Source organism: Chlorocebus sabaeus, chromosome 16 (genome assembly GCF_047675955.1).
Source record: "Chlorocebus sabaeus isolate Y175 chromosome 16, mChlSab1.0.hap1, whole genome shotgun sequence".
Taxonomy (NCBI): domain Eukaryota; kingdom Metazoa; phylum Chordata; class Mammalia; order Primates; family Cercopithecidae; genus Chlorocebus; species Chlorocebus sabaeus.
In genome coordinates, this window is record NC_132919.1 from 7,862,012 (window position 1) to 7,884,016 (window position 22,005).

Here is a 22,005-nt window from a genome sequence, read left to right on the forward strand (position 1 = left end):
TCCACGCCCCCGCCCTGGCCTGGGCTGGCAAGGAAGACCTGTGGGCGGGCGTCAAAAGGGGGACCGGCCTTGTGACCCCTCACCGGGGCCGTGGGCCCGAGCCCCGGACTTCCCGGTAAGTGTCAGAGGCCCCTCCGCGGGGATAGGGTCGGTCTGAGGGCGCGGGCGAGTCCCTGCTGACCCCTGACGCTTCCAACGGGGGGAGGGGCAAGCCGGATGGGAGCGGGAAGCCGGGGCGGCAGAAGGGGGCTTCGGGGCGGTGTCCTTGGCCCCAGTTAGTCTTCCCAGCCTCCGGAGGGGGCGGTAGCAGCAGAATCATCCCATGGGTTACTCGGGCTTGGAGAAACTCTGGGTTACGGGGAGAACCCTAAAGGAGGCCGGGGGTCTCAGTCGCTCAGCCTTCTCCGTCTGTGTTCGCAGAAGCCGGCAATGACCGCCTGCGCCCGCCGAGCGGGTGGGCTTCCGGACCCCAGGCTCTGCGGCCCCGTGCGGTGGGCTCCGGCCCTGCCCCGCCTCCCCCGGGCCCTGCCCCGGCTCCCGCTCCTGCTGCTCCTGCTCCTGCTGCAGCCCCCCGCCCTCTCCGCGGTGTTCACGGTGGGGGTCCTGGGCCCCTGGGCTTGCGACCCCATCTTCTCCCGGGCCCGCGCGGACCTGGCCGCCCGCCTGGCCGCCGCCCGCCTGAACCGCGACCCCGACCTGGCCGGCGGCCCCCGCTTCGAGGTCGCGCTGCTGCCCGAGCCGTGCCGGACGCCGGGCTCGCTGGGGGCCGTGTCCTCCGCGCTGGCCCGCGTGTCGGGTCTCGTGGGTCCGGTGAACCCTGCGGCCTGCCGGCCGGCCGAGCTGCTCGCCGAAGAAGCCGGGATCGCGCTGGTGCCCTGGGGCTGCCCCGGGACGCAGGCGGCGGGCACCACAGCCCCTGCCGTGACCCCCGCCGCGGACGCCCTCTACGCCCTGCTTCGCGCATTCGGCTGGGCGCGCGTGGCCCTGGTCACCGCCCCCCAGGACCTGTGGGTGGAGGCGGGACACTCACTGTCCACGGCACTCAGGGCTCGGGGCCTGCCTGTCGCCTCCGTGACTTCCATGGAGCCCTTGGACCTGTCTGGAGCCCGGGAGGCCCTGAGGAAAGTTCGGGACGGGCCCAGGGTCACAGGTAGGCTCCCCTGCAGGGTGCGAGGAGGTCGGCGGGTGCTGCCGGCAGCCGGGCGGCGCCGCGAGCCAAGCCTCTGTCCGCAGCAGTGATCATGGTGATGCACTCGGTGCTGCTGGGCGGCGAGGAGCAGCGCTACCTCCTGGAGGCCGCGGAGGAACTGGGCCTGACCGATGGCTCCCTGGTCTTCCTGCCCTTCGACACAATCCACTACGCCTTGTCCCCAGGCCCGGAGGCCTTAGCTGCACTCGCCAACAGCTCCCAGCTTCGCAGGGCCCATGATGCCGTGCTCACCCTCACGCGCCACTGTCCCTCTGAAGGCAGCGTGTTGGACAGCCTGCGCCGGGCCCAAGAGCGCCGCGAGCTGCCCTCGGACCTCAATCTGCAGCAGGTAGAAGGTCCTGGGAGGAGGGAAGAAGGCAAGGGAGAGGGGAGAGGACAGCCAAAGCCGGGAGAGGAGGATGGAGCCAATGGAGAAAGAACCACTGGCAGCTCTAGCTGTTTGGACTTTCCTGGGTAATGCAGAGGCTCTGGCCCTGCTTGGGATCTCTTAGGGTATGGGGATTGCCTCTAGAGAGTAGGCAATGAGACCTCTCAAGTCCAACATCAAGCAGTAAGCTCTAATGAACTGTCAACTGCAAAACCTTGCAATTGACTCCAAAGTAAACCCATTTCCACCACCACATACTCCCAGCCGTCTAAAATAAATACTTGGTGTTCTTGAAAGCAGGAAGGAGGGAGGATGCCAATCCAACCTTCATCCCTAGTTCAGAGGTATTTCCTCTGGGGCATCATCTGGTGGTCTTAGCTTTTCAAGGGCCTAGACACCTTGCAAGAAGCAGAAAGTCCCCTGGGTGGATCCGGGGGCAATCCGCACCAGATCCATAGTGTATTTCCAACATCCAGCTACTACCTAGGGTTCCCCAAGTCCCCAGAATCCCAGTTCAGATCATCTAACTTTACTCCAGCCACAAAGGAGGACTAGAAACCACTATGAGAAGGGAATTTAGATGTCAATGGGCAGTGAATTAACCACCACAAAGGCCCAACTCACAGGGGGCTGCACGAGAGAAGGCTATGGGTCATAGGGGTTGCAATTTCCCACCAATGCCCCTAGATTCCTCCAAGAGGACTGGAGGTGGCCAGTGGAGGCAGGGCAGTGCAGTGATGGGAATAGTCAGAAGAGAATAGAGATTAGGAATCATAGTGAGATGGGATGGAGGGAGGGTCGGCAGTGGAGAGAGGGAGGTTGAGAAAGTAGAGAGAAAAGCCCTTCAGCTCTCAGTAAGTACCACGGCTGTCCTCTCCGCTGCCCAAGCCTCTGAGCTTGTGAGTCACCCTTGATTCCTTGAATTCTTCACCCTCACTTCCAGACATCAAGTCCTGTTACTGTTACTTCCTAAAGATCATTTGAATTCATCCACTTTCTCCATCTTTACTGTCACTGCCCTGATTCAGGCCACAGCACCCCCAGCCCAAATCCCAAAACATAATCTCTCAGACGGTCTTTGCTTCAACATTCACCTGCCCAACACCTTACTCCACCTGACAACCAGATCAAGCTTCAGAAATCTGATGGATCTCACCCTGTCGTGCCCCTGTTCAAAGCCTCACAGTGACTTCTGTTGCCCTGGATAGATGCAGGCCTCTCCACATGGCTTACCAGCTCTCCTGTCTTTCTCTCTGTTCTACCTTCCATGAACTTCAGCCAGACCAAGCTACTCTGGGTTCTCTAAATGTGTCCTTCTCTTTTGCCTCTGAGCTTCTGAGTGTGCTGTGTCCTCTCTCTTGTCCCTGCCTGCCCTGGATAATTCTGACTCATCCCACAGCTCCTTCTGTCCCCAGCCTAGGTTGGAGACACCCATTCCTGTCTCTACAGCTCCCTCAGTTTCTCTACTTTTACTCATTGCACTGCCTGAACACCCCTGTCTCTTTGGCAAGAAGAAAGGTTCCTTGAGACAGGGTCTGTCTTGTACACTGATACATCTTTGGTGCTCTGCACAGTGCTTGGCTCTCTGAGAGATGGCAAATGGGAATAATAGAGAGGCCTGATAAGCTCGGGTGATAACAATGGAGAAGGTTTTTTGTTTGTTTTGTTTTTGTTTAGTTTTGTTTTTTGTTTTTTTAAGGAAAAACAGAAAATAGAGGCCAACCAAAAGATAGGTGAGAAGGCTTTCAGGTGAATGGTAGGTGATGAGATTAAAACTATATTCTGGGCAACCAACAGGAAGAAGAGAGAATCTACAGGTGATGGAGAGTTAGAATCAACCAATGGTCAGAGAGGAGGATGAGTCCTGAAAAGAGGAACCAGTTAGTGGAGAGAGCAGGTGTGACAGCCAATAGGGGAGGGAAGAAGAGATAGCCAATGGAAAGAGGGGAAGAGTTAGCCAATGGGGAGGGACAAAGAGTTAGCTAATGGGGAGGGAGGAAGAGCTAGCCAATGGGGAGAGATGAAACATTAGCCAATGGGGAGGAAGGAAGAGATAGCCAATGGAGAGGGAGGAAGAGATAGCCAATGGGAAGGGAGGAAGAGTTAGCCAATGGGGAGGGAGGAAGAGATAGCCAATGGGGAGGGATCCTGGGAACAACTAACTGGAAGGTGAGAACAGTGGATACCCTGGGCTTGACCGGCTGTGAAAGAATTGGCGTGGCCAGGGAATTCTGGTCTGTCTGTGGACTGTGACCCCGACCTCTGAGCCCCTACTGTCCTTCTCCAGGTCTCCCCACTCTTTGGCACCATCTACGACGCAGTCTTCTTGCTGGCGAGGGGCGTGGCAGAAGCGCGGGCTGCCGCGGGTGGCAGATGGGTGTCCGGAGCAGCTGTGGCCCGCCACGTCTGGGATGCGCAGGTCCCTGGCTTCTGCGGGGACCTAGGAGGAGACGAGGAGCCTCCATTCGTGCTGCTAGACACGGACGCGGTGGGAGACCGGCTTTTTGCCACATACATGCTGGATCCTACCCGGGGCTCCCTTCTCTCTGCCGGGACCCCGATGCACTTCCCGCGTGGGGGATCAGCACCCGGACCTGACCCCTCGTGCTGGTTCGATCCAAACAACATCTGCGGTGGAGGTGAGGGCGAGCATCCCAGCCCCCACTGAGAGAATCCCCATGGACCATCCACGAAGTGGTGAAAGAGAGTGGACTCTATCCTGTAATCCATCTTCGATGCCCTTCTAGGCCCTCCCCCTGCCCCTGGCTTGCACAAGACCCCTCTCTTGCTGAGCTCCAAAGCCCTCTTGGAAACTTTCTAGCATTCCCAGACTCTCCCCTTTGAGGAATCTATGACCTCCCCCTAGAGGTCATAGGCCTGCCAAATGCTGGCCCCCATCCCCCTTTCCTGGAAGGGCCAGCATTTGGCATGACTCCATGCCTCCCTAGAGAAGAGGCCTTCCCTGGTATCGCTCCTCAGTATACGTCCTGTCACTTCCCTTCAGGACTGGAGCCGGGCCTCGTCTTTCTTGGCTTCCTCCTGGTGGTTGGAATGGGGCTGGCTGGGGCCTTCCTGGCCCATTATGTGAGGTGAGTAGTGGAATGAGGTAAGTAGGAAGTGAGTTTGTGCCAGAAATGGAAGTCTGCATCAAAAACGGCAGTCTGGGTTCACTCAAGAGTAGAAGATATTTTTCTTGGGGTGAGGGGGTTCTGGTGGGCTGGTAGAGTCCCAGGGATGTCTGGTTTGGGGATGGCTGCCCTCCAGGACCCCTCCCCTGAGCCAGCATTATCCCTCCGCCCCATCCCCTGCTGCTCTCTTTTCACGGACCTTGGTGCCCTTGGTGGAGATGACCTCTTTCTCCACCAGGCACCAGCTACTTCACATTCAAATGGTCTCCGGTCCCAACAAGATCATCCTGACTGTGGACGACATCACCTTTCTCCACCCACATGGGGGCACCTCTCGAAAGGTGGGGGAGGCAGGGAGGTAGAAGCCAGTTGTCTTCTTTCTGTAAATTTGGACTTCCCTGGGAAAGTCCCCACCCCAGCTCCCTACTTGGGAAGCCTGATTTCTACCCCAGTTCTGTCCCAAGTCTGAAGTGTAGGGATCAGTACCCTCATCTGTGCAATGAGGGTAACAGTACCTGTCCTGACTACTTTCCTGGGTGGGAGGTGAAGCTCCAACAAGAAAATGAATGTTTGCTTTGTAAACTGTAAAGCGTACACTTGGGGAGTAATGTCATCATCACCTTCCCTCATTGAGATTCCTTCGCCTCCCATCTTTACATCCCCAAAACTCAGCCTGACCTCAACCCAGGACTCTGACACCAGAATATATTTTGACCTCTTGCATTGACCTCTACCTGCTAGGTGGCCCAGGGGAGTCGATCAAGTCTGGCTGCCCGCAGTATGTCAGACGTTCGCAGTGGCCCCAGCCAACCCACGGACAGCCCCAACGTTGGCGTCTATGAGGTGAGCCTGACCCCAGCCAGACAGAGAGACAGTAGGGGAAGAATGCTCGGGCCCTGGGCAGAGGGGAGGCGCACTCTCAAGAGGACAGGGAGTCATGCCAGATCCTGCAGGCTCCAGGAGATGGGGGATGGGAGCCCAGACAGGATCTAGGGAAAGGTCATGGATCCCTCAAAGGGAAGAACCTAAGAATCTTCCCTCCCCAAGGATTTTTCCCTAGCCGCTCTCTGGGCAAGGGCTCCTCAAAAGCTGATCACAGTGACCCAGAGACTGAAGGCTGGAGCTGCTGGGGAGCATGCTGGGACCAGCATGTAACCTGGTGTGGCCACTGAGGCCATCTCCTACCCGATCAGAGCCTCTGGCCCTACCCCTCAGCATTTCCACACAATCCAGACCAGACTCAGGAACAGCAACCCCTAGAGGGGGAAAAGAAAGTCACAAAGAAGTATTAGGACATAAACTTTGGGGCTGGTAAATCTGAATGTGGTCAAGTGGAGGGGAGATAATGAGAACAGATTCAGAGAGAGCTGAGAGTGCTGAGCAAATCAAGAGAGTAGAAATTTAAAGCTCCTGGGCTTCAGGTCATGGGAAGGAATGCAGCGGCTCCTATCATGTCACCTGGAGATTATCACGGCCAATTCTCAGAGGAGGCACTACTGTCATTTGGGGCAGATTGTCCTAAATTGAATAGGACTACTCTGTGCCTTGAAGAATGTTCAGTGTTTCTTGTCTCTGGCCCTGTCCACCAAATGTAGCTCCTAGTTTTTGTGACAATCAAAAATGTCCCCACATTTATTTCCAAATGCTCCTTAGGGGTCAGTACTAAACCCCAATCCCCTTCTAGTCCAAATCCCTTATAAACAGACAGGGCTACCTGCGAAATTAGCGAGATCCAGGGCCAGATAGACACGAGGGGCTCCTCGTTCATTCAAGATGATGGCAGGAGGTCATTGAACCAAGTTCGGGCCTTTCTGAGCATGAGGACCTGTGTGACTGCACAGGTCCCGTGCCCATGCCCCGGCCTTGCCAACAGCTGAGGATGAGGTCCAGCATCCGGAGGGGAGCTGTCTATAGTTCAGTTACTTTACAACAAAGCCTGATCTACCCAGATTCTTTACTCCCAGAACATGCTCTCTCATGGCAGTGGATGGTGATGAGGGTTGTGATGTCGATGATGCTTGTGGTTGTATTAATTCACTTAATAGGACTATTGGTGGGCACCCCTGGGGTAGTGAGGACAGCCATCCATGGCTTCTGAATATCTGTCATCCAGGGGTGGGTCCTCTCCCAGCTGCCTGTGAAGCGGATGGGCAGACATCAAACCCCTTGCGTCAATGCATTTTGTCACATGGAAGATGCATTCTGGGACAGCGAGCCCATGGAAATGGGGGGCCGGGGTCCATCATGGGATTTTAGGAGACTGAGCTCCCTACCCCCGTCCTCTTTGCCGCAGGGAGACAGGGTTTGGCTGAAGAAATTCCCAGGGGATCAGCACATAGCTATCCGCCCAGCAACCAAGACGGCCTTCTCCAAGGTGAGACTTGGGCCTGTGATGGGGCCTCGGTGGCCATCGGTTTCTCCCTTCTTGCCTTCTCTTTGCAGCTGGGTACAGAGGTAGGTCTCAGTTAAGTGTCCCCTCTGGCTGAGTGTGGTGGCTTATACGTGTAATCCTGGCATTTTGAGAGGCAGATGTGAGGGAAGATCACCTGAGGCCAGGAGTTCAAGACCAGCCTGGGCAACATAAAGAATCCTGGTCTCTCCATAGCTGGGTGTGGCGTCACATGCCTGTAGTCCCAGCTACTCTTTGGAGGGTGAGGAGGGAGGATTGTTTGAGCCCAGGAGTTGGAGGTTACCGTAAGCTGTGATCATACTACTGCACTCCAGCCTTGGTGACAAAGCAAGACCCTGTCAAAATTAAGAAAAAAAAAAGTTGTTTCCTTCACCCTAGAGTAGGCTTTCATTATTCTCTGTCACACCACTAGTTCTTTCCTTTGATCTTGTTGCAGTGTGCAATTGTATGTTCATCTGTGTGCCTGCTTGTTTCTGCCTCTCTTACTGGACTGTAAGCTGAGTGAGGGCCTCCTCCTTCCCCTCCATTGTATTCCCAGCACCCAACACAGTGTCTGGAACATTAGAGAGACGCAGTGGATGTTTGTTGAGCAAATGATAGAAAATAAAAAATGACTCACGTCTGTAATCCCAGCACTTTGGGAGGCCGAGGCGTGTGCATCACCTGAGGTCAGAAGTTCAAGACCAGCCTGGCCAACATGGTGAAACCCTGTCTCAACTAAAAATACAAAGAAATTAGCTGGCCGTGGTGGCGGGCGCCTGTAATCCCAACTACTTCAGGAGGCTGAGGCAGGAGAATCACTTGAACCTGGGAGGCAGAGGTTGTAGTGAGCCGAGATGGTGCCATTGCACTCCAGCCTGAGTGACAAGAGTGAAACTCTGTCTTAAAAAAAAGAAAAGAAAAAAATGAGTTTCCGGTTCTGTCGGGCCACTTGTGCAGAATAACCCTAGACGTTCTGAATGAAGTGGAAAGTTGGCAAGGAGGCTGTAAAATGGCTTATTCTGGTCCTTACAACCTTAATGTCTCCCTTTACCTCCACGCCATGCAGCCTGGGCCTGGCATCCTTCCCTGATTCCTCTACAGGAGCTCTTGGTCACAGATGCAGTGACTTAAGTGGACTATGTGTATGGTGATTAATGAATTTGATCACCATTTAACACCAGGTTTTTAAAATGAAAAGTATCCACCAAAATTATCCGACAGGTGCAGTAGCTTACGCCTGTAATCCCAGCACTTTGGGAGGCTGAGGCAGGCGGATCACGAGGTCAGGAGATCAAGACCATCCTGGCTTATATGGTGAAACCCCATCTCTACTAAAAATACAAAAAATTAGCCGGGCGTGGTGGCAGGCGTCTGTAGTCCCAGCTACTTGGGAGGCTGAGGCAGGAGAATGGTATGAACCCGGGAGGTGGAGCTTGCAGTGAGCCGAGATCGCACCACTGCACTTTAGCCTGGGCAACACAGCGAGACTCCGTCTCAAAAAAAAAAAAAAAAACAGAAAAAGAAAAAAACGTATCCCCTTATTGGGCATGTGGACCAAGGAAAATCTAGAAAGGGCACCAGCCAGCCAGCTAAGCCACCTTTTTTTCCAGCAGGCCCCAGTTGTGAGGTCACTGTCCTGTGGCACAGTCAGTCCTGTCTTCCCTAACTTAGGGAGGGTGGGAGTCTCAGACCTGATTGACACAATGATGTAACGCCAAGCACAGCAGCCACCGGCTCGGTTGCAGGCACAAGCCATTTCTGGTGCCCTTTGAAAGTGGCACAGCTTTAGGCCAGGCACGGTGGCTCATGCCTGTAATCCCAGCACTTTGGGAGGCCGAGGTGGGTGGACCACCTGAGGTCAGGAGTTCAAGACCGGCCTGGCCAACATAGCGAAACCCCATCCCTCTTAAAAATACAAAAATTAGCCAGGCATGGTGGCACACACCTGTAATCCCAGCTATTCGGGAGGCTGAGACGGGAGAATCACTTGAGCTCAGGAAGCAGAGGTTGCAGTGACCTGAGATTGGCCAACTGCACTCCAGTCTGGGTGATAGTATAAGACTATCTGGAAAAAAAAAAAGAAAGAAAGAAAGAAAAGAAAAGAAATAAAGTGGCATAGCTCCTCCCTGGTTCTCCCAGCAAAGGCTGTTAAGTCAGAAGGAGAGGATGGTGGTTCCAGGAGCTTGTCCTTCATGAGCTGTTTCCCTTAAGACCCAGGCAGTTCAAAGTTTTATGGTTGGGGCCAGGCGTGGTGGCTGAGGCCTATAATCCCAGCACTTTGAGAGGCTGAGGTGGGAGGATCATTTGAAGCCCGGAGTTCAAAACCAGCCTGGGCAATATAGCAAGGCCCCCATCTCTACAGAAAAAAATGTAAAATGTTGTCTAGGCATGGTGGCACAAGCCTGTAGTCCCAGCTATTCAGGAGGTTGAGGTCAGAGGATCACTTGAACCCAGGAATGCAAGATAGCAGTGATTTATGATCATGCCGCTACACTCCAGTCTGGGCAACAGAGTGAGACCTCGTGTCTTTAAAAAAAAAAAAAACAAGGGCTTATGATCAATAAATCTGAACCTGCCTGGGTCCTGATCACCAATGCAAAATTGTCTTTTCATTCATGGCATTAGGCTAAACTATACTCGGTATCCGAACAGTGGCCTTTGACTATATTGTTTTTTCCAAAAAGAGAACTGTGTGTAGAAGAGAGCCCCCCTACATACCCTATCAACCATTTCATCCACCATTTGTACACATCTCATCTTCTGAGTTTGGATACTCAGAAACAGATCTTGATTAACAGCGCCTCCCCGCATTGCCCCGGGCACAAAATGCCAGTCAACTATCCCCCTCTCAGCTCCAGGAGCTCCGGCACGAGAACGTGGCCCTCTACCTGGGGCTCTTCCTGGCTCGGGGAGCAGAAGGCCCTGCGGCCCTCTGGGAGGGCAACCTGGCTGTGGTCTCAGAGCACTGCACGCGGGGCTCCCTCCAGGACCTCCTCGCTCAGAGGGAAATAAAGCTGGACTGGATGTTCAAGTCCTCCCTCCTGCTGGACCTGATCAAGGTGTGTGTCGGGGGGTGGTGGGGTGACGTCCTGGGGGCAGGGATGGGGAGCAAGGGAACCAAGCAGGCTGAGGCTGCCTCTTACCCTACCCATTCCAAGGGAATAAGGTATCTGCACCATCGAGGCGTCGCTCATGGGCGGCTGAAGTCACGGAACTGCATAGTGGATGGCAGATTCGTACTCAAGATCACGGACCACGGCCACGGGAGACTGCTGGAAGCACAGAAGGTGCCACCGGAGCCTCCCAGAGCAGAGGGTGAGAGTCCCCTGCGCAGACGGGCATCCACCGGGATCCCCATTATTTCCAGGGCTTCTCCCCTGCTTCCCCCCTACCTCCGCCCTCGCGCTCTCTCCATCCCGCATCCACCAGACACAACTGCTACAGAAAAAGATCTCGTGGCCTCTGAGAGGGTGGGCTCTGTGACTGAGGAGACGGGGCTGCTGGGGGCGGGACTTGTGCCTGAGCTGCCTGCAGCTGGGTTTGCTCTAACTGGAAGTTTGCCTGAGGGTGGGGCTTGCGCTCAAGAGACGGAGCCTTCCCTGGGCACCACCTTATCTGAAAGGCAAGGCCTATTCGTGAGGGCCAGGCTTTCTCTGAGACGGCTCCTAGAGATAGTTGTAGGGCTGGTCTCAGGCTGCAGGGTTGGTGGTGTCTGGGTGCCAACCTGGGCTTTCTGGTGAGGGTGGGAGTCTTTCCCCAGCGGCCCCACAGCCCCTTCCCCATCCCCAGACCAGCTGTGGACAGCCCCGGAGCTGCTTAGGGACCCGGCCCTGGAACGCCGGGGAACGCTGGCTGGTGACGTCTTTAGCTTGGCCATCATCATGCAAGAAGTGGTGTGCCGCAGTGCCCCTTACGCCATGCTGGAGCTCACTCCCGAGGGTAAGGCTGCCCTGTGCATGGAGTTCGGGCCAGAGGGTCACCCTGCAGTTAGAACAGAGCCAGCCTCACTCTTTCCTCTAAAGCAAAGCCCAGTGATGAAACTCAATTATACGGAGGCCCCTTAAAGCTGCCGTCTGCGGGTCCCAGTACAGAAAGCCGTGCATGGCCAGGGTGGGGAGGGTGGTTCATGAGGTCCCAACACAACAGCTTCCTCTGTCTTGATCCTGGTCCCAAACTGCTCCCACAACTGACAGAGCAGGCTCCTCTCTGTTCTCAGGGGTCCCTGGGAGGACCAGGGGAGGGGGAGTGGGTAAGAGGGTAGTCCAATCTGGTTCCAATCTACATCCCTTCTCCACGGGACTCTGAGCAAGCTACTTGATCACTTATTACTCACTTGTCTTACGTACAATAAATGTTAGTTTCTTTGCCTATGTCCCCTCTTACTGACCCCCAGAGTTTGAGGTCCTCTTGTTCCTCCTAGCAACCCCCTTCCACACCGTACTCTCCCTCCACACACACACACTGAAGCTCTGATGTAAAGAAACCCCTGCCAGGCACCCCCTCCCACATCTTGGTCTTCAACAGTCAGGCCAGGGTCAGAGGCAGCTTGTGTTCTAGGGCACTCCCCCTCACTGTCCCCTTATGCCTCCAGAAGTGGTGCAGAGGGTGCGGAGCCCCCCTCCACTGTGTCGACCCTTGGTGTCCATGGACCAGGCACCTGTCGAGTGTATCCACCTGATGAAGCAGTGCTGGGCAGAGCAGCCGGAACTTCGGCCCTCCATGGACCACACTTTCGACCTGGTCAGGGGCTGGGAGTGGGCAAGGACTGGGCTGGCCTCTGGGATCCCAGTTGCTTGTCAGCAACCTGAGACAGCTGCAGGCAGGCAGGCTGGCAGGACCTCTGGCCTTCCAGGCTGCCTCCTAAGGAGTAGCCTGAGGACTTGGGGTTTGGTGGGGCAGAATTAGAATGGAGGCTGTGGAGGCCTTTGGAGTGGGACATGGAGTTCTGTCTGGGTGGGAGGAATATTCAATTCAATTCAAATAACATTGATTGAGAACCAAGTATGTGCTTGGCCTCCTGTGACAGAAAGACCCTTGGCCTGGGAATCCAAGGATTGGGCTGGCTCCAGTGCCCTGTCAATTACTAGCTGAGAACAACTGCCCTCTGGGAAGCCTCATTTCCCACGTGCCTCCTAATCATGTCTGAAAACACAGTGCCTAGCACCCCAGGGGTGCTTGACGAGTAGTAGATGAACGGTGGTGGGGAGGGGGGTGTTCAGAGTGAACAGCCCCGTGAGAGGGCCCATGAGGGGGGCATGAAAAGGGCATGGCAGCCCAGGTCTTCAGCAGCTTCACCAGCTTCCTTCTACTGCTAGTTCAAGAACATCAACAAGGGTCGGAAGACGAACATCATTGACTCGATGCTTCGGATGCTGGAGCAGTACTCCAGTAACCTGGAGGATCTGATCCGGGAGCGCACAGAGGAGCTGGAGCTGGAAAAGCAGAAGACAGACCGGCTGCTTACACAGATGCTGCCTCCGTGGGTGCCAGTGGGAAGGGGTGGGCTGGGAGGGCAGCTGGAACCCAGCCAGGCAGAGTGGCCCCCAGGTGACCTCACTGCCTGCTATCCCTAGGTCTGTGGCTGAGGCCTTGAAGACGGGGACACCAGTGGAGCCCGAATACTTTGAGCAAGTGACACTGTACTTCAGTGACATTGTGGGCTTCACCACCATCTCTGCCATGAGTGAGCCCATTGAGGTGGTGGACCTGCTCAACGACCTCTACACGCTGTTTGATGCCATCATTGGTTCCCACGATGTCTACAAGGTGGAGTTTGTAGGGGACAAGCCCTCCTGGCCTTCAATTCAGCTTCACCAGCCTCCAGCCCAGCCCTTCCTGCTCTGCCGCTAGCCTACCTGCCCAATCAGTCTTCTTTCCCAGACCTCCTGTCCCTTATTTATTCCTCCAGTCCCCAGCTCAGTCCCTCCACTAGCAACCTGGTTCTGCACTAACCCCAGGTGGACCCCGTGACAAGAGGCAATCGCTTTGTGTACGGGGGAGGAATACTCACGGAATTCACACAACTCCTTCTTCCCCCAGGTGGAGACAATAGGGGATGCCTATATGGTGGCCTCGGGGCTGCCCCAGAGGAATGGGCAGCGACACGCGGCAGAGATCGCCAACATGTCGCTGGACATCCTCAGTGCTGTGGGCACTTTCCGCATGCGCCATATGCCTGAGGTTCCCGTGCGCATTCGCATAGGCCTGCACTCAGGTAACTCCCGGGTCTTCCCAGGCTCCAGCCCATCTCCCTCTTTAGGGCCTGGCTCCAGATTTCCTGTAGAGGAGGCAACTCATGGAGGGGAGAGTGGGGCTTATCTTGAAGAGGATGCGCTTAACAAGGCTTATTTGGGGAGCTGGTGGAGGTTATGGGTGCGAAGATCCTCCAAGGCCCTACCTAGGTGCAGCCCAGCTGCCGGTCCTGCTAGCCCCGCCAACCCCCAGCATCTCCACAGGTCCATGCGTGGCAGGCGTGGTGGGCCTCACCATGCCGCGGTACTGCCTGTTTGGGGACACGGTCAACACCGCCTCACGCATGGAGTCCACCGGGCTGCGTGAGTGTGACGGGGACAAGAGGGGGAGGTGGGAGGGGGACACGGGAGGTGAGTCCCGAGCTCACGGCGTCCCCCACCGCCACAGCTTACCGCATCCACGTGAACTTGAGCACCGTGGGGATTCTCCGTGCTCTGGACTCGGGCTACCAGGTGGAGCTGCGAGGCCGCACGGAGCTGAAGGTGAGGCAGGACCCCGCCCCCTCCTGGAGGCCCCGCCCTGTCCTGAGGCCCCGCCCATCCCGGGCCACGGCTGCAACCTCAGCTCACCCTTCCTGACCTGCTCTCCCAGTTCCATCCAGACCTCGAGATCCCCCACCCCTCACCCCAGTCCGCCTAAGTCCTTCCCTCTCCCATGTCTCCCCAGGGCAAGGGCGCCGAGGACACTTTCTGGCTAGTGGGCAGACGCGGCTTCAACAAGCCCATCCCCAAACCGCCTGACCTGCAACCGGGGTGAGTGGCTGGCCTCCGTGGCAGGGCGAGGGACGAGGAACCGCTGCCTCCGGCTCGGTGTCTGACCCCCCGCGCGTGAGAGAGCGATGACGTGGGCCCTGCCTCCCACGCCCCATTCCCCTTCCCTGAGGTCACCACCCGCTCCTTGCAGCTCCAGCAACCACGGCATCAGCCTGCAGGAGATCCCACCCGAGCGGCGACGGAAGCTGGAGAAGGCGCGGCCGGGCCAGTTCTCTTGAGAAGTGAGGCCCGTCCTGGACAGGTGCTGCCCCCTCCGCCCCCACCCCAGCTGCCGCGTCCCCTCTGCTGCCTGCAGAACGTCCCACCCAAGCCAGGTGTCCCAATCCCTTTCTGACTTAAGAGAGCCGAGGCTGGTTCCTAAACCCCAGGGCTTCCCCTGGCAGGCAAGCAACCGCTGTAGAAATTTTGCCTCAGTAGGTCTGGAGTGGTCTGGGAATCCAGGCTTAGGAAACTCTATAATTGGGGCCTTCTGTGACCCCTTCCCTGGCCCTATCTCATCCCCATCACATAAACCTGGCTTCCCCAGAAGCCTCACAGGCTGTGCGTTGCACAGGAGACAACTCTAGGGGGCAGCAGTCACCAGAGGACAATGTGAAAGCAGAAGCCCTGCTCACTCCCCTCCTGCAAGAAACTGACCCGTGACCCGCTCCTTCCTAGGTGAACCCCATGACCCCTTTCCTCAACTTCCCTCTGAGATACCTTTCTTTTCTTCAGGATTGTTCTGGAAGGTCCTTTTTCTGAAAGTTGCTGCTATAGGTGACTGGAAGTCTGGCTAATGCTGGTGGACTCTGCCCAGCTCTGCCTCAAAGGATTTTGGGCCTTTATAAGAGCTGGTTGCAAACCAGCCACGTGACCTTGGGAAAGTGTCACGCACTGTCTGCTGTGATCCCCTCAGTGGCAAAATGAGGGGTGGCCTAAATGGTTCCCGTGGCCCCTGTGCCCCTGACAGCTGGGTGGCTGTGGCCCTCAGCACCAGGAACCCTGAGTCCATCAGGGGATGTGAGGGTCAGGGATTCTCCGCTTCCCAGTGTCTCTCAAGGACCCAGGAAGGAGGATCTGGGATTGATACCCCAACCCCAGAGGAAGTGGAAACCCCAGAGGAAGTGGAGTTCTGTTCCACCAGAGCAGGATTTGTCACATGGCCTGAGCGGGCAAGGGCTTCTGTTCAGCCTCAAGCTTCATTCCTATCTCCATCTCCCACCAGTCAGAAACTGGCTCCTTCTCCTGTGGCACAATCAGGTAATGCCCAAGTGCAGAGAAAAGCTTGCTTCAAGGCTTTGGGGAAAGGAAATTGCACCACACCTTGACTAACCAGAACACCCAAAGAAGAGCAGCATTCTCTGTTTAACTGGGAGCTGCTGAGCAAGCAGTTGGACAGAAAATCCTCTCTACTTAGCAATTTTTTTTTTTTTTTTTTGAGTCTCACTTTGTCACCCAGGCTGGAGTGCAGTGCAGTGACACAATCTCGACTCACTGCAACCTCCTCCTCTCAGGGTCAAACAATTCTCCTACCTCAGCCTTTCGAGTAGCTGCGATTACAGGTACCTGCCACCAAGCCTGCGTAAATTTTTTTTTTTTTTTTTTTGTGATTTTAGTAGAGACGGGGTTTCACTATGTTACCCAGGGTGGTCTTGAACTCACCTCAAGTGATCTGCCCACCTTGGCCTCCCAAAGTTCTGGGATTACAGGTGTGAGACACCACGCCTGACCTCTGCTTAGATCTTCGCAACAATTACCAATGCCCTGTCCTGGCAAGTCCCCAGCTGGTTTCCTTTGGGAAACTCTGACCTTCTAGAGCCTGGGCCTTGGCACACTTGACTCTCGGTGTCTGTCACCCTTGCTACAGAACCTGGAAGAAGTTTGTAGTAGGCTAGGAAACCACCTAGGCTGCCACCAGAGGTAGTGAGTATCCAGTCCCTGGAGGGGTGAAGGCAGAACTGGAGACATCATTGACCAGGGGTACGACAGTGAGAGGGAATTCTGGAACTAAACCTTCACGACGCCAAGTGTGGTTGTTGGGCCAGGGTCAGCATTGCCTGCGAATCGTTAGAAATGAAGGATCTCAGGGCCCCACCCCAGACCTGCTGAGTCAAGATCTGCATTTTAACAAGTTCCTGCAAAATATTGACATGCTCATTAAAGTTTCTGAATCATAGAACTAAATCACCCTAAGATCTTTAAATCTTAGAATCTCTAAGGGTCTCATAAAGCCAGGCTGGAAACTAGCCACTAAACTTGTTTTGTTTGGCCTATGGAGTGTTTCATTTTGAGCTAACGTTTAAAAATCAAGAGCTTCCACATTTTAAAAATGTATAGATTTCCCCCTTCTCTTGAAATCGGAAGCCTCACATGGGGTTTGTGTCACCACTTAACCACATTCTGCTGCGGCTAAAGAGTAACAGTCCCCTTTATCCAGATATCACCACTCCCCACAGACTCCGAGACACCAAGATTTTCTGAACATTCCTTTATATTCCTTCCTGGTGCCTGCAGACACTGAGCTTGGGACTCTTTAGCAGGTATTAGGATTATAGGGGCTCCTGGAGGGAGCTTTGCCTTTTTTTTTTTTTTAACTGATTCATGACTTCCACAGGCTTAGTGGTGTTCCCCTCCTTCCTAAAGGTAAAGGAAGAATGTATCAAACATCGAAAATCTAGCACTTGTAAGTTCTGGTTACCTAAGGTAATGTTGCTAGAGAGAGCAATTTAGCGCAATTTCAAAAACATTTTAAATTGTGTTCGAATATGATGAATTAAAGATTAAAAACAAAACCAAACCCAGACATGCACACACACAAATTTTTAAAAGTTATTTACATTCTTGAAGATTTTAAGATTTTCTCTGTACTTAGGTCCCAGAGATTGAAGGGCAGATTCACATCTCTGGCTTTGGGCCTGACCATGTGGATAGAGCTCTCAGTCTCCTGTCTCTTCCCTCCCGTACCGACCCTCCTGCCCTTCCCCTTCCTTCCCTCTATCCCTGCCTGCAAGGGCCTGGAATAGTTAATGGTGTGAGATTTCGGCAGCCTCAAGGAAGAGTCCAGGATTCGGTGCAGAGAGATTAGCTGGGACAGGCTTGGGCAGGGCTCCTCCCAGAAGCAAGGAGGATGAGCCAGAGGGCAGACGCAGTTTGAGGTAGAAGTGGAGTGGGCAGGGCTGAGCCGGTTCCTTCCCAGCTTCACTCAGCCTCCTTCCCAGGCTGGCCTCGAGCTCAAGTGACCAGATCTGATGGGGAGAAGAGCCCCGACCCCTCCCCAGCTAGAAGAACTTGGGGAACCCCCACCCCAGAGTTCACAGATCTAGTGGGAGAAGAGAAGGGAAAAGATGAAGCCTCAGCCTCTCCTTTCTCTGTTCCTGTCTCCCTCTCTGCCCTATTCTCCTCTTTGTGTCCTCACAGTCCCCTTTCTGCCTGGCAGTCTCTCCCTGCCTTTCTCTGCAGTTTCCATCCTTTCTCTGGAAATCTCATTTCCTGGACGCAGTCAGTTATCCAGTCTCAGGGCTCTGCTGACTCAAGTCCTCCCCACGCTGTTCCTGGGGACTGGGCACCTCCCAGCGCATGAGAGCACCAGGGCCTGGCTTGGCACTGGGCATCCCCCACCTTCAGATGTGTTTACACTACCTCTGCCAGCTGGCCTGCGCCAGGAGCCCACACTCGGGGTTGTCCTTGCCTTGGAGATGGCTCTGTAGCTGGCAGAGCAGTGATGGCCAAAGCAGGGACCTCTCATAGCTGCTGCTTCAATCCACAGCAGAGACTCTACAGCGTGTCCCGGGGCTCACCCGGCGCCTTTTTTTTTTGGTGTGTGCTGCTCCTCAGGTCCTGGGCCCTGCTCCCTGTCCCATCTGCAGTGGACTCCCGGCACTCCCTTTGAGGAGGTGGGGTGAACTGCTCCTTGGCAGGGATTTGTGACACTGCACTGCTGGGCTGTGTTCCCTGGGCTCTTCTGGACCTTGCACCCTGGATACCAGGGCATGTGCCGTGCTCTCTGGGTCCTGGGAGGGTGGCTGAAATAAAGGCGTGCTGTCTTCCATGTTGTGGTGTGTGCTTCTTTTAGCCCCGGAGGGGTAATCTTGACACCCCCATCTCTGGAATGCTCAGCCCTGGCATTTCCAGGGAGGATTTCAGATAGGGTTGAACATTAGAGATGGCCTGAAGAGGGGAAGTGGCTGGGGACAACAGCCCCCAGGGACTCCTGTGCTCAGAGAACCAGCCGCGGAAGTCTCAGGCCTCTCAGGCTGCTGGAAAAGACCAGGGTCTCTGATGCTTTTGAGGTGGGTGATGTGACTTCATCCCTTGATTGTATGCAGGAGAGAAGAAGAGAAGGACAGAGCTTATCTATGCCATGACTCCATGACCCATGGACCATAACCCACAACCACGGGAGCCAGAGTCCAAGACTGAAGGAACAGGGCCTGCAGATGGGAAAGGTGAGGTCCACTGGTCTCTGGGCAGGACCTCACCAACAACCCACACTCCACCTCTGACCCCTCACACACCTGCCCCCGGAGCTTTAGAGCAGAAGAGACTATTCCAAAATCACCAGTGCGTGACTGACCCCTAAGTTTTCTGGGAGCCCAGCTGTTCCTGTGCCAGGCCCAATGTCCCAGACAGGATGACCCGTAATGGACATCGGCTGTTCTGCCTTCTTACATCCGTCCTGCTGGGCATCCGGCAGCCATCTGTGCCCCATTCTGGCTAGAACTGACTGCTGACTTTCCCCTTCAGGCCAGCCCAATCATTCCGTTCCTCTGGCCTCAAAGACAGACAGGTGAGCTGGGCCAGGCTGATGAAGCTCGGTGCTGGGACGTTTTTCAAAGCCATGGCGAGAAATTGTCTTCTTGGGGGTTGCTGAGAGGATGGGACATTGAGCGATCCTTGCCACCACAAAGACACAGCTGAACTGGCAGATGGAGGGAGACTAAGGCCTGATGGCTACTGTTTGAGCTCAGATACCTCACTGGGCCTAAAGCCAAGTCCAGCTGTTTAAGCAACATGGGCCAGCAAATTATTTTCTCTGCTTAAGTCAGGTTGCATTGGGTTCTTTCTTTTCTTTTTTTCTTCCTTTCTTTCTTTTTTCTTTTCTCTGTTTATTCATTCTTTCTTTCCTTTCTTTACTTCCTTCCTTCCTTCGTTCCTCTTTCTTTCTCTCTCTCTCTTTCTTTCTTTCTTTTCTTTCCTTCTTTCTTTCTTTTCTTTCCTTCCTTTCTTTCTCTTTCTTTTCCTTCCTTCATACCTCAAAACCCTTACGATGGCTGGTCACAGTGGCTCATGCCTATAATCCTAGCACTTTGGGTGGCTGAGGCGAGAGAATCACTAGAGCCTAGGAGTTCTAGACCAACCTGGGCAACATAGCAAAACCTTATCTCTACAAAACACAAAAATTAGCCAAGCATGGTGGTGCACACCTTCTATCCCAGTTACTCGGGAGGCTGAGGCAGGAGGGTCACTTGAGCCCGGGAGGTCAAGGTTGCAGTGAGCTGAGATCACACCACTGCATTCCAGAGTGAGACTGTCTCAGACAAACAAAAACCCTCGTGATGTTTTCATAGTGACGAAATATTGGTGCATTTGATTACAATGTGCTGATGGCTGCAAGTTCAACAGGAGGCTTTCCCATATACTCCACCTCCTCACCCAAACCACTATGCCAAACAGACACCTGTCCATAGCCACGCACTTTATGGCCTCGCTTCAACATCATTACCTTTGTCACTGGCCAGCGTGTCATCTCCTAGGCCTCTCTCTCAGCCCTGATCACCCACTCCTAAGCTGCATGCCTCCATCAGCATGTTCCTGTTGCAACTATCAACCAGGGGCCACCGAGGCCACAGGGGTTCTCCTGCATTGACTAGCTGGTCCTCAACCACAGTCTCTGGGGTCACCTCCCCCAGGGCTTAGCCTTTATCCAAGAATATAGAGATGGGCACCCAGAGCTCCTGCCACACTCTCTTCCAGGGCAGGGGTGAGGGCGGGGAAGGTCGGGGCCCCAGTGGAAACAAGACCTGAGGGACTGCATACCCAGCTTTGAAGGTCTGCACTGGAAGGCCCCAGCCTGCTTCAGGCCCTGAAAGGATAACGACGAGGGTCCAGTGCTGAGCCCTTATCCTCAATGATGCCAAGGGGTGGAAGACGTTCTGGCCCTTGGAGAAGAGGCCCAGCCATGGGGTGGCTGAAATGGATGACCTCAGGTTATCTCAAGACCAGAGCTGATCCCAGAAACTGGTCCTTCCCTGAGTAAATGCTTCCCAGAGAAGGCCAGAGGACATGACTGTGATGATGCAGTTCTCCAAGATGCTCCTCTGGGAGCCAGAAGAGAGGCAGAACCGGAGGTCCTGTGCTCCTCTTTTGAAGAAGGGAGAGGTTTAAGGCCATCAGCATGCTGAAGAGGGGAAGCCAGTACTATGAGGGAGACGTGGGATGGGGTGACAGGGGAATGAGGCTCCTGCGTCCAGCGGGGATAAATCCAGGCATGGGGGAGGGATTGCCTTGGATGGGAAGAAGGGAAGTCCTTGAAAGGATTAGATTAGGACAGCTTGGGCCTGGGAGGAGCTGCAGATTCCAGGACTTTCCATCAAGGGTTTCTGTTTTTTCAAGAAAGTGGAAGGTGAGGTCATCTCCTGAGGGTGTGGGGGAGGGAGGAGCACTATTTTACTTGCTACGCGCTAGAAACCAGGCTAAGCACTTCATCTGATAAACCCCATTTGATACCTTGAGAATCTCACGAGGCATGTGCTCACGAGGTCATTTGTATCCACGGGTTCTACATCCTCAGATTTTTTTTTTTTTTTTTTTTTTTTTGGTAGGAATCTCACTCTATCATCCAGACTGGAGTCCAGTGGCATGATCTCAGCTCACTGCAACCTCTGCCTCCCAGGCTCAAGCGATTCTCCTGCTGCAGTCTCCTGAGTAGCTGGGGTTACAGGCGTGTGCCAAGACGCCCAGCTATACATCCTCAGATTTAACCAACAGCAGATAGACAATATCTAAAAAACAAAACAAAACAAAAAATAACAATACAACAATAAAAATAATACAAATAAAAACAATACAATATAACAACTATTTACATAGCATTTATACTGTATTAGGTAATCTAGAAAATATTTAAGGTACACAAGAGGTTGTACTTAAGTTACACGCAAATACTTCTGCACCATTTTATATCAGGAACTTGAGCATCCTCAGATTTTGGTATCCAAGGGGGTCCCGGAACCAAAAGGATACCCAAGGAAACCGTCTATTACACTTCTGTTTTACAAATGTTAACACTGAGGCTTAGAAAGGTCGTTTGGACTGCCCAAGGTCACAAAAGCTACTAAATGAGCATCAGGACTCTACTATTCTGAAGTCGTAAACTCTACACTATTAATAAAGAGGCAAGAACTGATGGGACCAAGTCCCTGAGGAAATAGAAGTAGCTCTGGACAACAGAAGGCAAACTTCTTCCTCTGAGCCGGGAGCAGGAGTAGGAGAGATGAAGTCCACAGGTTTTATTTGTTTGTTTGTTTGAGATGGAGTCTCATTCTGTCACCCAGGCTGGAGTGCAGTGACGTGGTCTTAGCTCACTGCAACCTCCACCTCCCAGGTTCAAGCAATTCTCCTGCCTCAGCCTCGCGAGTAGCTGGGATTACAGGTGTGCGCCACCACACCCAGCTTAATTTTTATATTTTTAGTGGAGACAGGATTTCACTATGTTGGTCAAGCTGGTCTTGAACTCTCGACCTCAGGTGATCTTCCTGCCTTGGCCTCCCAAGATGCTGGGATTACAGGCGTGAGCCACCGCGCCTGGCCAAGTCCACAAGTTTTTAATGGAAAGAAAAGGCTGCCAAAGAGCTTGCTTTCTGGTGTCATCAGGGACAAGGATGGCCAGGTGTCTGGCATGATTC

At 54.3% G+C, this 22,005-nt stretch overlaps 1 protein-coding gene across 1 annotated transcript; it reads left to right on the top strand.

Moving 5' to 3' along the window:
• The first annotated feature begins 334 nt into the window (after window positions 1–334).
• GUCY2D (guanylate cyclase 2D, retinal) lies at window positions 335–21,083 on the top strand. The gene is made up of 19 exons (XM_073004676.1): window positions 335–1,150; window positions 1,234–1,538; window positions 3,865–4,216; window positions 4,582–4,666; window positions 4,944–5,046; window positions 5,447–5,548; window positions 6,999–7,079; window positions 9,950–10,156; window positions 10,256–10,412; window positions 10,887–11,036; window positions 11,689–11,837; window positions 12,413–12,576; window positions 12,671–12,863; window positions 13,137–13,311; window positions 13,553–13,651; window positions 13,737–13,831; window positions 14,016–14,101; window positions 14,253–14,363; window positions 14,837–21,083. Exons 1-18 carry the CDS (start codon window positions 430–432, stop codon window positions 14,338–14,340), a joined length of 3,312 nt encoding a protein of 1,103 aa, XP_072860777.1. The 5' UTR covers window positions 335–429; the 3' UTR covers window positions 14,341–14,363; window positions 14,837–21,083.
• The last annotated feature ends 922 nt before the right edge of the window (window positions 21,084–22,005 follow it).